The sequence below is a fragment of the Sceloporus occidentalis genome, unplaced genomic scaffold (assembly GCF_023333645.1).
Source record: "Sceloporus occidentalis isolate IW3139 unplaced genomic scaffold, rSceOcc1.0.p SCAF_260, whole genome shotgun sequence".
NCBI lineage: Eukaryota > Metazoa > Chordata > Lepidosauria > Squamata > Phrynosomatidae > Sceloporus > Sceloporus occidentalis.
The window spans coordinates 255,799-274,529 of NW_028317240.1; the positions used below are offsets into that span (position 1 = coordinate 255,799).

General features: G+C 37.4%; 1 protein-coding gene across 2 annotated transcripts in view; it reads left to right on the forward strand.

Moving 5' to 3' along the window:
• LOC149275869 (ras-related protein Rab-28) overlaps positions 1–18,731 on the forward strand; it is a 48,648-nt gene that overhangs the window by 18,364 nt on the left and 11,553 nt on the right. For both annotated transcript variants that reach the window (XM_089504216.1, XM_089504217.1), the window contains exon 4: positions 1,225–1,354. In XM_089504216.1, coding sequence (XP_089360342.1) covers positions 1,225–1,354 — 130 coding nt within the window. The remainder of the gene's footprint in view (positions 1–1,224; positions 1,355–18,731) is intronic.

An 18,731-nucleotide genomic window follows, 5' to 3' on the forward strand; every position in this document is an offset into this window, starting at 1 on the left:
GTCTTAATAACTTAGCCATACACTCAGACTCATGAAAGTCTAAGGAGAAACAGTCTTCATTAGCATTGCCATAAAGTATCAACTCCGTGCGGTGTCCGAGCAGACTGGCAACAATAGCAGCCCTTAGGTTTGCATATAAAGGAAGTTTATTGGAACAAATTGGAAAACAACCAGTTTTTGTCAAGTCTAACTTACAGTACAGTATATACAGCACTGTATTTTAGGCTGGGGGATATAAATATTTCCCCCTTTTAATAAGATGATCATTTATTATTAAAATAACCAATTTTAACATGATCAAGTCAATGTATACTAGGAAACTTTCTGTCTGTCCATCTAATGTGTATAATGTATGCTAAATGTTGTTCTGTTTTGGTTGTTTAAGTATGTTAAGTAGGCGCTGTCTATCAGGCAGGTATCATTTGATGGCAGCACACAAGTCTCATAAATAATGTAGAGCATGGGGGGACCTTTTACATATTACGCTAATATGACAGTCTGGACCGATATTGCGACGTTAGCACCTGCTCTTCTCTAAGATTTAGTAACGCCATAAGCTCTAGACGGTTTTACAATCTTTGGAGTTGACGGCTCTTTACAATATAAAACATGTACTGATGTTGGACTGATCCCAGGAGCCAAGCAGCCTTGGGCCCTAAAACGTTAAAGCTGATTTTGTGCTCTTTTACATTGGTCTCTATAGATGCAAAGCTTCCTGACATCTGTAAAATATAGTCTACTCCGCATACATACTGCTCAGTGCTCGGTTCGGTCACCGGGCCTGTTGCTCACACAGCAGGTTACATTAAACCTCATATTGCAGAGATTTTTTAACCATTGCCGAAAACGATCACTTGCAGGGTGCAAGCCACATGGTAGGATTGTAGCCCAGTTAGCCACTTACATTATGTTCTGTATAGCGGGCACTCTAGGTTTTAAACTAGATTGAACACTTCCGTCCCACCCTCGCATATCTCAGGACCCCAATCAGGACGATAAATTGTTTAAAAATGGCTGTGTTGAAATAGTTATCATCGGTTAAGCTTCAGATAACCTTAACTAATCCCCGAAATGCATGCACAGAATTAGTATTTGTCATAGCATCTAAACATTCCCATTGTTTAAATGATATGTAAATGTTTATCATCAGGTACAATATCGGGTTTATGGTGATTATTAACAAATGCAAAGTAAGCTGTTGGGGTGTTTGTCTTATTTTCTCAGGGAGTCCTGTTGGTGTATGACATCACAAATTACCAGAGTTTTGAGAATTTAGAAGACTGGTTTTCCATGGTAAAAAAAGTTAATGAAGAATCTGAAACGCAACCATTTGTAGCCCTAGTAGGCAATAAAAGTAAGTTATTCTTATTTAGTTATTAATATTGCATACATTTTGTAACACATATACAAAATAAACTGTAACGCCAAATGTCCTCTTAATTTAGAACTCACTCACGTTCTAGATTATCCTGTTCCCCTCGTACCTAAATCTATATACTGCTTGCCAACATATTTTTTTACATAAAAATGATAACTTTTTTCCTTCTGTGTTAAGTAAGAGAACCACATAAGGTTTTAAATTACCGCAACAGTAGCTATATAGAGTAACTAGCACATGTGCAGTTTGATGAAACAAATATGGTAGAGACTGGAAATGTTACAACGCCACTTGGTTTGACAATAAGATTCCTAAACAATCTTCACGAAGGGATTATGGGACATGAAGGAAAACATGCTTTAAATACCTGGCTGTCCCTCCAGTGGATGGAAGAGCTGGAATATATCAGAATAAATTTCAAGGGATACTTTAATGCACACCGAACGTTCCTTTATGTTTTTATGGTGTCCCTATTGCAAATGCATGGAGGGGACTCTGCAGAAGGACCCTATATGTATTTGCCCCTTTCCCCACCCCTGGCTAAAATGAAACAATAAAAGCAAATAAAAAAAGCAATCAATGACAGATGTGCCTTAAGGTCTTTATATCAGTTGTGGTTTTATCTCTTAAATATGACAGTTCTCTGTTAAAGTCTGAGACATGAGAAGGCTCTTCCCCTCTTATAATTGACATTAGTGCACATTGTTGCTATGGCAGAAGCTCATTGCCGCTAGCGTGGTCAGCTATTGTTTGTTGATGTTTGTTTATTTTTTTTCTCCTTTTGCCTCTCTGTAATTGGGGTTTTGTATTTTACAAATTATAACCTGTACAAGATTAACAATATTTCTGAATACCTTTCCCACTGGGAGGTCTCATTTTCTCGCCCATAAAAAAACGATGTTAACAGTGTTACGGAAATCATTTTCGAAGTCTGAATATTTGTCGCCATTTATTTTGTCTATATTTACTAGAGAACGGTTCCGTGTATAGAAAGACTGCCGTTTTACATTTTAATATGAGATAAACCCTGGAGCTTCCTGAGAATTGCTTTTAACACATCACATGTTTGAAAAATGTTTATTGCTTAATCTTCTTTTTGCATTCTGCCTGTTCACTCTCTAAGATGACTCCTTAAGTGTCAAACATACATTCGGAGTAGAGGTATTATAAACAGATATTAACCCAGGATGTATAAGAACTGCACTTCTCGTGATTTATAGCCCCTTTGATAGTCTCAGGGGCACTGGTTATCTACAGCCGCTAGTAAGGGCAGGAATTATCAGGCACCAGAGTACCATAGATGGATGAATGATTTCATCATACAGATATTAACCAGATCTGTTCCCTAATACGGACTAATAACTTAGATTTTTAAACAGTCTTCTTGACAGATAGGGCCAAGGATGAGAGTGCCTCAACCCTAATTAAGAATGTTGACTGTATGTAGCTTTAGCCGTGATTAATTGTTCCATTGTGGCTATCTCTCTGTAAAATGTGATGGGCTGTTACCCAGCGAAGTTTAAAGGTTACATCTTAATGTACTTTTTAACTTGTGTTTTCAGCTTTCAGGCATGATAAATTATGCTTACAACACTCCTCAAAAAAAAAAACAATTTTTTGTTGCTGAACGATATTTAAGACTAGGTCCCTGTATTGAATACATTTTTAGAAATATTATACAACAATTTAACTGCTTGTGGTACAGCAGCTTATGGATAGTCTTTATTTTATATATATAATCGTTCTTTTGTTTATACTTTTAAAATATACATTAAGCTATGTCTGCATTTTCTTGGTCTAAATCACACAGGAACAAAAATATGTTCAGTGTTTCAAAAACCGGAACCTTATTGTCTTCTTCTGTAAACCTGACTGGGCCCACTTTAGACCACTCTTTACCTGATTTAGGCTCACAGCGTAACTGGGAGCAGCATTTATGTATTGAGTCCTATAGAACCGATAAAGGAATCTGTGCTTTATTGGAAAAACATTATTATACCATCAACAGTATGCAGCAGGATCAGAGACGACGCAAAAGCAAGCGATATGTTTTGGTCTTAGCATCATTAATCTTTTCACTTATTTGGTTTTAAATGAGGCTTAAATTATTACGTATAAATGGCATTTATTGGGGACATCATAATTGTTCCATTGGCGGTGATGGTAACTGTTCCTCAAGACAAATAATCCAAGGAAAGGAATGTAAGCAGTTGAAACGTACACAACATGAAACCGGATGTTACAAATGTTCCAAGGAAGCGTTCTTGGTGCTGTAACAATGTGTCATATTTACACTTCTCTAACGCAATGATTTGACCTTATGGATGGGCTGGTCATTATTAGGGCTGCAACAACTACTCGATAATATCGATAATAATCGAAAATAAAAATCGTTGCCAACAAATTTCATTATCGATTAGTTGAGCAAATGCTCTGAAAAATACCCCTCATTTTATAATCGGTTTCATTCAGTGTGACTCACAGCAGCAGTTACTACTTACCAGTCCCTCCCTGCAGCCACACTCAAGATTGGCCCCGCCCATTTCCTATAGCGTCCACATGGCTCAGACACTCATCTAACTGTGAGTATAAAATTAATATTTGGGGAGGTGGGGGTTAATTTAGGGGCAGTTAGGGTTAATGGGGTGTTTAGGATTAATTTAATAGTTACCTTAAGGTTATGGTTGATGGGGTCTTTAGGATTAATTTAGGGGCAGTTATGGTTAATGGGGTGTTAAGGGTTAATTTGGGGGCAGCTATGGTTGATGGGGTCTTTAGGGTTAATTCAGGGGCCGCTATGGTTGATGGAGTCTTTAGGGTTAATTTAGGGGCAACTATGGTTTATGGGGTGTTTAGGGTTATTTTAATGCGGAGGACTGAGGGTTAATTTAATAAAGTTGACTTAAGGTGCCGTTAGAGGTAAAGGGGGCCAAACTAAGGGGAATCTGAATCCGGGGGCAGTGAAGATTAACCCTGTATTTATTAATAAAAGTATTGTATCAGTGTGCTATGAACGAGTATGACTCTATGAGGGCACTATGGGATATCTGGGGGGTATAAGGCATATCAGGGTGCACAGTGGCATATCAGTGGCTTATAAGGCATACTGGGGTATAAGGCATATCTGGGGAGGACGGAGTGATATATCTGGGGTATAAGGCATATCAGGGGACACAGTGTCATGTCTGGGGTATAAGGTATATAAGGCATATGTGGGGGAGGCAGTGTGGAAAGCCTGGGCTCAAATGTGCATAACTGGGGGGGGGGGAATAAAAGCAAGAAATGCTTTTATCAGTTTTTTTTATTCTGCTGTTTGTTTTTAACATCCTGTTTGTTAAATTATTTTTTTTCATCCGAAATAAAATGGAAATAATCGTTAGTTGCAGCCCTGGTCATGATTGAAGTCTTTTACATTTAGACAAGTCATAACCACTACATGGCGAGTAATCACACAATCTAATACATATTAGAACAATAAATAATAATATTAGAGAATACAAAACAAAGCAAGAATTCAGAGCATACCCAGTGAACATCCTTCAAAAAACATATCAGTTTGTGGTCACTTAGAAATGTCCTTGTTTTTAAAATAAATTCTGCCCATTAAAATAACACCAAATGGATCAGAAATACAGTGTAGACATTATCAATGCTTCAAATGACTATTTTGAAACAGCTGATTTTTAATGGAATACCTTCATAGGCGTACAAAGTGCTTTTATCAGCAACCATTACGCCTGTGTTATATTGCCGTGTTGTGTTAGCTAATCCGTTTAAAAGCATGTGAAGACGAATGGGGAGCGGGAAGCAGAATATCTGTCCTGAGCCAACAAAGGTGTGTGTTTGTGTGTGACTAAGTATCTTATTGTGTGTTAGTGTGGGTGTACGTTTGTTAGTGCATGTGTAAGTAAATACAGTACTATGTATGTTAGTATATAGGTAAACAAGCATGTCACAAAGTGTGTTAAGTGAGTAGGGTAGTACGTTAATGTGTCTTATTATTGTGTGTGTGTATATATATATAATTACACCCTGTCATAATTTATTCAACAAAAATAAAGCCAAAAAAGAGAAGCCATGTGTGAAAAGCTAAGTACACTCTTACCGCTTCCATAGTAATTAAGAAGCTAAGTAGCAGGCAGCTGCTGATAATCAAATACCCTTGATTACTAGATCGCCAGCAAGTGTGACCACCTTTATAAAAGCAATTTGCTCTATACGTTAGCAATTTGCTTGTTTGGAGCATTCAGGTGTGTCTTAACACAATGCCGAGGAGGAAAGACTTCAGCAATGATCTTAGAGAAGTGATTGTTGCTGCCCATCAATCAGTGAAGGGTTACAAGGCCATTTCCAAACAATTTAAAGTCTATCATTCTACAATGAGAAAGCTTACTCAAAAGTGAAAAACATTCAAGACAAGATTGCCAATCTTTCCAGGAACGGATGTCCTAGCAAATTCACCTCAAGCTCAGTGGCTATGGGAAATGGGAAGTGACAAAGAAAATAGCAACAGCTTTAACAATACCCATTTCCACCACCAGACCAACAATTAAAAAGTTCGTCAACTGAAAATGTTATGAAGCAACATCGAAAAGTATGTGTGTCTATATTGTCTCAAGGCATTGTGAAGAGTAGTTTGAGTGGCCAAAAAATTTCCAATGATCACAGCTGGAGAATTTCAGAAGTTGGTTGCGTCTTGGGGTCAGTCTCCAAACTGAACTGTCTTCAGTTTGCCAGACACTACTGGAACTTCAAATGGGATCGGGTTCTATGGTCAGATGAAACCAAAATAGTGTTTTGGCGGTAAGCACCATAGTTGGATTTTGTGCACACAAGTGGAAAAGTAACTTATGTCCATGAAATAAATATGGTGGCGGCTCTTTAATGTTTTGGGGCTGTTTTTCTGCCAGAGGACCTGGACATTTTGTTAGGATATATGGAATCATGGACTCTATGAAATATCAACAGATATTAAGTGAACACCTGGCTGCCTGACGATGGTTAAATCTAGACACGTGCAAATGGGTCAAAAACGATTTAGACAAGTTTTCAGGTCGTTTTTTGCCCATTAGTTTCCGGGCAACAAATTGTGTTCCCTGTCCATTCAGTTCTGCTGAAAATTCGGGGGCATTTTTTATTTGTGATAAATGATTCCCTACCTTCTCTGACGACCACTTCCGATTACCACTTCAGTATCTTTTTTTTGAATCTTCTATGTTCTCCTTTCTCTTCTCTCTTCTTTATACTATCTTAAATCCTTAATCTGGTATCTTCTTTCATCGTCTGCATCTCCCCCGACATAACCCGGGAACTACTGCCAAAATGGCGGAGCTGTGGTGACGTCTACCCCGATCCCCCAATCCCCCAATCAGGAAAAAGGATGTCCGCCAAGATTAAGGATTGATGATTAAAGATAGAAGAGAGAAGATGCAGGAAACATTTAAAGTGAGAGAGTAGCAAAGGCAAGCAGCACAAAGTATTGACTAAAAGGGTGCCAATAATTAAAAGTTAAAAATAATATAATTTAATACTGGATTTTTAGAAAATACCTTCTTCCTGGTGGTAGTGACAGATAAATTGCTAGAAAGTAGTCAGGCACTAGAATTATGGAAATAAATATAGGAAGGTACAAATTCATTATGGGCAAGTCATATTTACATGCATTACACATTCTGTTTGGTGTGCATAAACCATTTTTTAACAAAACAATTTTCAACATATGTTTTTTCTGGATTAATTTACCTGTGTTTAGATAAATTCACTGCAGCCTGATTATCAACCTAAATGTACATATATATATATATATATATATATATATATATATATATATATATATATATATATATATATATATATATAGTTTGGCTAGCCTTTGTAGCTTAGGCCGAATTGGCAAATGGCTGTTGCTAGTATAGTTTGACTATTTTAGTATCCGTACGTTCTCCCTGATTATTTCTTCATCTGAAGAAAACACCACTGATATTCCAGAAGTTTGTAACTTTACAAATATTTCATATAGGGCCAGTAAAAGGTGTGGTACCGACAAAAGGTATCCAACCAAAACACTCCCAAATGCAAAGAATGCAAGTGAAGTTAAGGAGGTTCTGATGCACCCTGAGATCCTTTCAGAAGTTCCTCTTTTAGGACCTTTACTACAGCCGGATACACCTTATTATGTTGCTGTGTAGGCCAGTAGCTGAAGGTTAATGGTGGCCAACTCCGTCCTTTGAACTCACCTAAATGGCCACCTGTGCGAAAAATTAAGTAAAGGAAATTTTACAATTTATGTTCAAAACACACCGTATATGAATACATAACATAGTAACAGTTATATTATAAAGCATTACCACATAAAGTCTCAATCTTGGCGATCCTTACATAAATTATTTGTTTTTTTAATTTAATTTGCAAAAATATTTATTTTTTCTTCAGTTAAAATTCTGCACAAATCAACCATTTCTAGATGTTTTCCGAGACTAGGGAAACAATAGGGTGTTAAAAACGTTCCACTGTCTAAAACAAATATTCTGGCTGGGGCCGTGAATTTAGCTTTCGGTTTATTTAGTAATGTGGACATATGTCTAATGAAAAGATTCTGCATAGTTATTTTTTCTATTTTTTTTTTTTTTTCCTTGAATGTGCTTCTGTTTTTAGTTTAGGTAGAAATGTTGTTTCTGGCTGTGTCCTTCATACTCAGATCTTCTTACAACAAATGGAAAGCACTAACTGCACCCAGGGGAATAGTTAATCTACAGTGGACATATGGTGGACAAAAGTGGAGTCTGGTAAACGATAGAAAATTATAAACAGAAAATGTGTGAATGTCTGGATCGTCTACGCGAGGTATCATGACGCATATATTTAACTCACTTGTGGCTCAGTTGACAATCCCGTTTTATTGGCCGCATTCGTGTTTTAACGCAGTGGAGATTGAAGTTCAACTTCCATTTAATTATAGTGATCCGTATCTGTTTCCGCTTTGTGTTTCAGCCTCATCTGTTGGCTTATAATATTAATAAACATAATGTAGAAAGTTAAAAATAATATATATTTCGTACCATATTACATTCTGACGATTAATCATTTTTACTTTGGCAATTTTATATGTTTAAAAGTATTAAAATTTCTGTTTATAGCGGTGAATAAAAAATTAACTATGGGTAACATTTGAGCTTCCTGAATATAACCATTACATGTGGTTGAGCTACTCCAGCAAAAGGTTAAGTATTAATGGAAAATGTTCACAGCCTTTTTACTCAGAGAAAACATGTTACTTGTAAGTTTTCTTTTGATTTTTTTACTTTTTTTTACAGTTACGTTGAATGTCTTCATTCATTTAGCCATCCATAAAGCAAATATTGTTGCACATGCAGTGGATAATAAGTCTTTTTAGGACTTCTTGTGTGGCATGTCACAGATCATTAACTGCGAGTAACCACCTGACTTGAGGGAAGTCTGGGTGCATCATTACAGTGAAATAGTCTTTTATTTCTCTGCCCTGTACCACACTGATTGGAAAGAATGTCTCCACAAGTGAACTCGTAAACATCTTTCCTTGTGCATTATCACACAGAACAACTAATGATAGAACAGAACCAACCAGCAATAGTAAACTGTTCTACGAAGGACAAAATAAGAGAACGATAAAGAAAGCCAGATGCATTTGGCTTAAAGGTATTATTGTAGGCCTGAGATAAATCTGTCACAAGCCATCGAGGAGCATCGAAGGCAATGGAAAAAATGAAATAAAAATTAGAGCTATATTGTCTCGGACATGTTATCTGAGATGAAATGAATCGCTGTTTTTAAGTATTTCCTATTGTAGTCTATAGGAGGATTGCTGTGTTAGATTTATCACTGGCATTTAATCCATCATCAAATATTATATCTATCTGTAGAAACGTTATCTTTCTGGGCACTTTTGCGAATTTGTATTATGTGACTTTTACAAAAGCCCAGAACTATAGGAAAGGTGTGGTGGTACTTCTGTAAAGGGGTTTGGCAGTTGTACTAAATTAACTGGCCAGGAACACTCATAAGTGCCATCTATTGGGAATTTATTGAACATAGCGAATAGATCAATCAATAGAGTTTTACCTACAAAGAAAGTTTATGAAGACTTTGCAGTAGTGCAAACAGACACATGAAATAGGACACCAGAAAGACAAAGTAGTAACCTTTCATCCTTACACTCTAAGCCATCTCCTAATGAATTAGTCTGAACGATCAACAGATCATACAGACCCTATGAACTCATCCCCGTCCAAGCAGTCCTCACCTATCGTTTCACTTCCCCCCTTTACCACTGACTAGATTGTAAACTCACAAAAAGCAGGGCCCTTGTAGACTGGAGTAGAAGTTAATCTTTCAGAATTAAAACACTTATTACCCAACCAAAGCTATTTGAATAAAACATATTGATATTGCCTAATAAAGCCTTTTTTCTATTAGCATAGCTGATGTTTCTGCCATTAGTGCTTTAACAAAGTGGTTTTTCTAGGGAATTTGGCCACTAAAATGTTTATTTTTTTTTCTACACTGTAGACAAATGGAACACTTTTAATTAAATTAATGAAAATTAGGAATCTGCACAATCAGTTGGTTTGTGAATACCAGTTCTTCTTAACATAGAAGACCGAAATAATTGACAATTACAATTTAGACTTTTACCGGCTGGTGGGGCTCCTATCACAAACATGTAGCTATTATTAAAACCTTTTTGTCTTCATTATGTCAATAAACCTCTCTGTGAGGAAATTCAGGAATGTAACTATGCGTTATATAGTGACTTATTAGGTTTGTGAGGTGTAAGTTGGTGAGGTGAAAGCTTGCAACAGACGTACAATTCTTGGCACAGTTCCACATTTAATCCCTTAGCTCGGGACCAGTAGCATTGGTTCCAATTTACTCTATGATTTGCCATAACTGGTTGTGTTTTATGTTTTTGAGAATAGGTGGAGGTTCTTGTTTGGAAGATGTCCATGTTCGCGAACGAAGGCAGATCTTTGTAGGGTTTACAAGTGACAGATGTTTGTCTCAAAGTTTTGGGACAGAACTCTCACCAGATTGGTTACCTTCTCTGTGGGTTCTAGATAAATGGAAAAAAGAACACAAAAAGAAGTGCTTGACTGTCTAAACCTTACATTTAGGCTATTTCACCAGAGTTTTTCTAAAACGTTTAATGCAGCCATTACCCTACTAACCTCTTCCAAATTATGTAGGGCTGCAACTAACTATTTTTATATCGATTATATCGATTAGTTATTTTTTCGATCAATCGGATAAAAAAAATAAATGTACATTTTTTTTTCTCTTATTTAAAAGAATTTAATGAACAAACAGCAGAAAAAAAACCTCTGAGAAACATTTCTTGTTTTTAATTCCCAACCTGCCCCCCCATTACGAACATTCGAGCCCAGGCTTGCCACACTGCCTCCCAGATTTGCCTTATACCCCCAGATATGCCACTCCGCCCTCCTCAGATATGCCACTCCGCCCTCCTCAGATATGCCACTCCGCCCTCCTCAGATATGCCACTCCGCCCTCCTCAGATATGCTACTGTACCCTCTGATATGCTAGTGTACCCCCTATATGCCACTGTACCCCTGATATGCCTTATAACCCCTGATATTCCACTCTGCACCCCTCCCACACTTACCCCCATGCTTCAGACTCCTTGGTGTCTAGTAGGGGCAGCCGGTGAACGTCTGCGCCATGCACATAGACAAACCTCTCCTGCTGGCCGGCACTTTCTCTGGAGCTTCTATGACTCAGCACCGGAAGGTCATGTGACTCCGGTGCTCCATCGTAGAAGCCCCAGCGAAAGTGCTGGCAGTAGCGAAGGTTGTCTGCGTGCATCGTCAGGTTGTCTGCCAGAGAGGAGGATCCCCCGCAGCGCTGCAGGGGACCTGGATCTTCCTCTCTGGCAGACAACCTGACCATGCGCAACCGGCGTGCAGACAACCTCCGCCACTGCTGGACGGTACTTCCACCAGGGCTTCTGTGATGGAGGACCAGAAGGTCATGTCACGCTGATGCTCCATCATAGAAGCCCTGGCGGAAGTGAAGGACAGTAGCGGAGGATGTCTGTGCGCATGGCAAACGCCCTCCGGCTGTCGGAGAGGAGGATCCAGGTCCCCTGCAGCGCTGCCCTGTTGTTATCCGACCTCTATTTGAGGTCGGATTATAAAATGAGGGTTTTTTCAGAGCAAATGTTCTTATATTCGATAAAATCGATTCAACTAATCGATAATGAAATTCGTTATCGATTTTATCGATTAGTTGTTACAGCCCTAAAATTATGTGGTATTTTTTCCATACCCCACCCAGTTTGGGATTACATCCAAGTGCAACTGTTCAGCAACATGTATGGATGCAAATGATACAAAAGCCAGTAACTCACAAATCTGTGCTCATTTAGATTTACATGATGTGTATGTGACTATGACAAATAGTCACCAATACAGTAAACATCAATCAGTAAAATAAGCTACTTAAAATAAGCTACTTAAAGGCACACTCTGACCACCATATGCACTTTAATGCATATAATGGCTAATAAGTTACTAATTTTACTTGGTATTCCCCTTGCAACTTTATGGACGAATTCTGCAGGATCATCCCTTTGATCGTAATATAGTTATTGAGACACTTCTGTGTGTTAAACTCAATGGAAAATTAAACAGCCGGTCACTGCAAGAGTTCACTGACCACAGAGTGGGTGGGAAGCTGCGCGCCTCTGCTGGTTCTCCCTGAAGTAAGGACACACTTTTTTGAACTGTGAACTTTCACATTTTAACATCAGTGTTCTCAAAAACTACAGTACTCATTCTTAGTGCGGTTGATACAGAATTAAATGTTATTTAGCAAATTAGGACAAATTATGCCCTTCCCAATGTTGTAACTCTACTTCATGGGTCAACAACATTCAAAAAACAACAAGATATGCGCAAGAAAAAAAGGCAACTTTTTTTTGCACTGAATGAAATGCCCCAGCTATTCCACCATTAAATAAAGACAATTTTACACATTTTTAAGTAAAGTATGAGTTCTCTTTGTTTTCAGCCGATCTAAAAACAGGTGGAATTGAAATGACAGACAGAGAAGAATTAACTAGTAGCAGCAGATGGTCTGCTATAATCTGAGGAAATAAAACAAAAAAAAAATGCATGATCCCAATAACCGCTACATATATGTCAAACTCCTGTAAATATTATATTTCATGTAAGTTAAACATAAGTTGAAACTTTACCCTCTCCAGCTACATTGCACATATTGGTGTCTGCTCTGTAGTATGAATAACAAACCTTTTTGGTTTTGATATATTGCCTTTGGTATTTGTGGTTTTTCGTATGAAAAAAATCATCCTTGTCTTTTCAATGTAGGCATATATTTAACAGATTAAAATGTAAACTTTAAAATAACTACTTGATCTCATGTAATAATGTTTTTGGAAACCAATTTTGAAATGAGATCATGTTATGGTCACTGTTCCTCAAATGCCCCATACTTGAGCAAGTTATTTTCTTCTAATTGAAGTGTGTCATTAAAGTATTTAAGGACAGCAGGAAACTTTATGAGGAGCATAGTCATTTTATTTAGGTATATGTAATTAAAAAAACCTGCAGTCAATTATCCATGTTAGGTTTCTGGACGAAGAAATTCAAATTTGTTTTTTAACCATTTTTCATCAAGTTGCAGGACAGAATATATAAAGGGGCTTTAGTGTAGTATTCCCCTATTTTATTAAAGATCAGCAGGGCAAACGGTGATTACCTTACTAATGCCTTTCTTTTCTAGATTTATTTTTTTTCATTCCCATATAAACAATATGTGCACAAAATTTTAAAAGTCTAGGAAACTATTTTGTAATGTTTAAACATTTATTATTGTAACACGATCATGCAAAATGTGGCATATCTGTATGTAATCAAGCAATCCAGATAACATTGCCTCAATAGATTGTTAACTATACGCAGTTCTCGAGATGCACAAAAGCAGAAGTGGCCATAAGAAAATATACCATCAGGGCAATAATTAAGAAGTTCCAGTCAACAGGAAACATTATGAATCGACCTGGAAGAGGACGTGTGTCTATATTCTGTCAAAACACTGTGAAGACGATGGTTCCAGTGCCCAAAAATCTCCAAGGATCACAGCTGGAGAATTGCAGAGTTTTAGTTGTGTCATGGGGTCAGAGAGTCTCCAGAAGTACAATCCAATGTCACCTACATCACCACAAGTTGTTTGGAAGGGTTTCAAGAAAAAAAGCCTAAACTTTAAATGGGATTGGGTTCTATGTTCAGGTGAAACCAAGAAAGAGCTTGTTGGCAATACCCATTGAGTTGGATTTTGTGCACACAGAGCAGTAGCTGTATGAGCTGTACCTCATGCCCATGGTTAAATATGGTTTTGGCTCGTTAATGTTTTGGGGCTGTTTTTCTGCCAGAGGACCTGGACATTTTGTTAGGATACATGGTGGCATGATCTATGATCTCAACAGATATTAAATGAACACTTGACTGCCTCTGCCAGAAAGCTTAACATGGGCCATGGTGGGATCTTTCAGCAAGACACTGATCTAAAACATGCATCAAAATCAACACAAAAATGGTTTACTGGCCACAAAATCAAGCTCCTACCATGGTCATCCCAGTCCCCATGGGGACTCCGATCCCTTGTATTCTCCAATCTTAGGCATTATAGGAGAAGTCTTAGAGCTGCTAAGTTGGCAAAGGGAGGTAGCACAGAGAATTGAGTAATAGGGTGTCAGTAATTGTGCTACACATATATATCACTTTTTTTTTTAAACATGTGTTGTGTTTGTAGTTGTTTGATATCCATGAGAACACAGTATGTTTTTTAAGTAAAAGCTCAAAGGGTTAAAAAAGGACACTTTTTTTTCACAACATTCTTTGATCTTATTTACAAAGGTTGCCAATATTAGAGGAGAACACTGTACATCCATAATAGTAATTAAACATTGCAAAGTAACTTGACGACTTTACCTGATGTTCTTTTTAATTATCCCCAGAAATTTTTAGTCAACTACAGCAATAATAAAATACAATTTTTAAATTGAAAGTGTTTAAAATGAAAAGTAATTGTAAATATGATTATTTGGCACATTACAGACCGTTTTATTAAATGGCATTGTGTCAGAAAGCTCCCTTTTAACGTAATGATACTGAAGCCCCGATTTTCTCGAGCCTTATAAAAAGAAAGGAGCAGTTGGACTTTCTACCCAGGACTGTGGATGAAAACTGCCAATTGATTCAAAAAACTTTTAATGCAAATTGACTAGTTATGGAAGCTAAATGTCAAACAGTGTAATACTGTTTAAACATTAGTTTAATTCAGTAATATTTTGGTGATAGATTCCCCTTAAGGGCATTGGAAATATTTGCGATATTATGATTGAGTTTGTTCCCTCTTTCAAATTACCTCTCAAAATAACCCAGCAGTCCATAGCGAAGGGCTTTTAATATTCGATTTCATTTTGTACCAACATTTATTTAAAAAAAAATAAAAAAAAAATCTCATAAATCTCCTTGTTTTTGATGCTGATTATTTTAAAGGCTAAAGCAAAATAAAAGGGAATAATAAAAAATACAATTAATAAAGAGTGTAAGAACCCCCTCCCCCACCCCCAAAAAAATCTATGTTGCAAAGTTTAAAGGTTGAGAATGTATAACATTAGCCAAGGATAATTTGAACAGCCTCTTTTAATACTATAATTATGTTTCCCTTAAGTGATTGCTTTATAAGTGGAGAGTAACAGCTTGGTCCCAGCTGGCAGTGTATAAAAATGCTTGGGCAAATATTGGAGCTCTTATCAAAATGAATAATCTCAAATCCCACAAAGAATAATACGATCATTTTGCCAGCTCTTCATGAATAGCCTTTAGACTTGTAGACAAGAAGCGCATTTATGAGAAAGTGTGCATTGAAGACTAGGTATGATTCAGTAATATTTTGGTTTGATTCTGAACAACACTTGAAGAATAAGTTTGGGCAAATGTTTATCTATAACCCAGTACGCAAACAGCAATCGCTAAGATTTTAATTCAAATCAAATTGCTCGTTGCATGTTCCGCACACATTTTCTGTGTGTATGAAATTAAACATTTCCATTTATTTTTCTCTTAAGACCGATGTCCAACTGAACACCGATCTGTCGCTTTTCCCAAATTTGACATTTACATACGGTTCGGTGTGATGTCTAAGCCTCCGACGTGACGTTTATATTTTAAAAATAAGAAAAGTACAGGTAATAAGACCACACCTTATACGGATAACGTCCTTCTCTTTCAAACATTCTCCTGCGATCTGGATGATGATGATGATTACTTGGCCAGGAAAAAACAGACGTAATAGCCTGTTGCCATAATAAGTTAAGAGTTTCAGGGCTGTACTCATAGTGGGAATTGATGTCTAGAAGTCCAAGTCTTGGGAAAATGGCCTATCTTCTTTAAGAGCTGATGAATAGCCAATTTCATTTACCTATACAGTAGAAAAGATGTAGCCACTCTGCTTACATGTAATGGGGTTTATTTACTAAAGGGGGGGGTTGCATGGGAGTTGCAGTTTCACCTCCCCCACCTACAACAAGAAAAAATCTCACTGATTTGACAATACATTATACAGGTCCAGACAAGGTCTTCCTGCAGCAGAAGCTCACTGGGGTTGGACCTTCATATTACATCCATGTAAATAAAAGATACATCATGGGAGAAGCGCAGCACTATTTTTTTTTGTATGTTTTAGGAAATGTAAAACAGGTTCAAATTAAATTTGAGCCCAAAACATATACATCTACTACATTTTTATACTATATGTATTACAAATGTGCATTACATACAACACCTTACTGTATATGGATTCTCCAATGCAATACATAGATATTGTTATTTAAGACAGCTGTAATTTTTTTTTTAGAAATGTTTTGGAAGGTAAACCAAAAGTGTAACATTTGCCATTGTTTTAATCACTACTTGGCCATTTCCAACAATACTTACAATACAAGGGGTGTGATTTGTTACAGTGTCATCGTAATGAGGCATCAGATTTGAGCGTATGCGGCAGTTAAAATGTAAACACATGCTCATGATCAAATTAATGTATTTCATCTGTCTTCAACTAATAACAGTCTGTCATGCTATCTATCGGAGCAGGGGCATAAACAGTTTATTTTGTGTTTGGACTAACTTCCTGGAGGTAGTTAATGTGACATGCAGTTTGTCTAAAATGAAGGAAACCAGATCAACACTCTAGATTTTTTCCGATAACTGAAAAATGTTGTCAGAAATCTGAACTGGAATTACAAATGTGGATCAATTTCAATGTGTGTAAGATATACAATGGTTAGTATGTTGCAGTCAAAGAATCATGAACGGTTTCCGTGTGCATGTAATGTAACTGACATCAATTAGATTTAACTTTTTTTTTTTTTTTTTTGTTTGAAGGGTTTGTTTTGGTGATATTGTGTAGTCAGTAGGGTACTGAGTGTGTAGATGTAAGTGTTCTGGAAAACATACATGACATTTCGCATGAACGTTCTGACTTTCTGGCTCTTCCTGGGGAGCGTGTCTGTGGGAAATCTTGCCCATTCAGCCTAAAGAGCGTTTGTGAGGTCAGGCTCTAGTGTTGGACAGAGTAAGTAGGCCTGGCTCGCTACTGGCATTCATCCATCAAACTTTATAGTGGGCACTATGCATTCTGGTAGGTAGCGTTCTCCTGGCATCCGCCAAGCACAGATCATCCATCAAACTACCAGATAGTGAAGCTTGTTTCATCACTCCAGAGAACACGTTTCCACTGATCCGAAGTCCAGTGGCGATGTGCTTTACACCACTCCAGCCGACACTTGGCATTGAGCATAGTCATCTTTGACTTGTATGCAGCTGCTCAGCCATCAGCGCTTGAACTGATCTTGCTTCCAGAGGCAGTTTAGAATGCTGTGAGCGATGCTACAGAGTACAGGCCATTTGGTGGTCCCACTACGTAAGCGCGATCCTCTACTCTGTCCTACTTTATAATAATAACACTTGCAATGGACCGGGACAGATCTAGCAGGGCAGATATGTCCTGAACCGACTTGGCAAAGGTGGAATCCTTATATACCTGATAGTAATGGGTGAGGCTGAAAAACCTAAGTTTAATAATTAGGAGGGCGGTCCACATACTTTTGTTAAAAAATATGTATATATAAATGTGTACCGAGTTTTATTGTAATTTATACAAAAACCAAACCGGGGCATTAATGACACTTTCTGGCATTGGTGGAAGCAGTCCTGTAAGCTATGCAATGGTACACAGTACTCTTTGTTGGCTCAGTTACTTAGAATCTTTGGAACCAAAGTACCAAAAAAAAAAAAAAAGAAGAAAGTTTTGTGTAGAATGTGATTGCCTAATTGCTTGTAAATGCATGTTTCAAACTAAATAATTGTTCCTTTCCAACCCTACTTTGCGCTCCAGAGAGGATATTCTTTCGTATTTGTTAATAATTATAACTCTTCAAAATTCTTCAAATGATACATAGTTGCTGCTAAGTAAATCCACATACAGTATGCTGACATATTAATCTGTTATCAATTTATTATATAGGTTTAACTCTGTATCTTTATTACAAGCAAGTCTTATATCCAGATCTTGAGTATTCTGTGAAAACATATTAAAAGGATAAAGTACAAAACAATACATTTTACAGATGACCGTGAATCATAAAAATATGTACCTAAGTTTTCAAAATACCCTTTGTGTTATTCAAATGGAGAACAACACTGGGTTTCATTCGCTAGAATGCGTCTTATTCACACACACACACGTGCACTCTGCATAGGTGACCAATATTTAGATGCATGAGGTCATTACCTATATATTACCATACCTTGTTTAATATACAGGGCTGAACTGGGGATAACAGAGCGGCCCTGACACTTTAAGGTGGAATTGGGAGGCTGACCGTGTACGTTCTTGTGCTCGCGTGGTGTGTGGCCCGGCAAATCCGGCTGAGTGCTGGAGCAACAGATCGGGTGCATATTGAGCGACGTTGGCAGTGGCCAACCCGGCATGCCTGATGGCTAGTCCAGGCCTGATAATATATTTTATACAAACACACATATATCTACAAAGTACAAGCCCTCTAGGAATTCTAGGCAGAGACTTGCCCACCAGAGTTTGTTGTTTCTATACTAAGTGTATTTCATTTTGCTTGATTTACTTCATACAGCCATCTTTTGACTCGCCACAAGTGTACTGAGGATGTCTATGTATGTATTTGTCCAAAATCTGTTTATGTGCACAGAAGAAAAAGCTTTAACCAGCACCGAGAAAGAAATTACAAGTCTGATC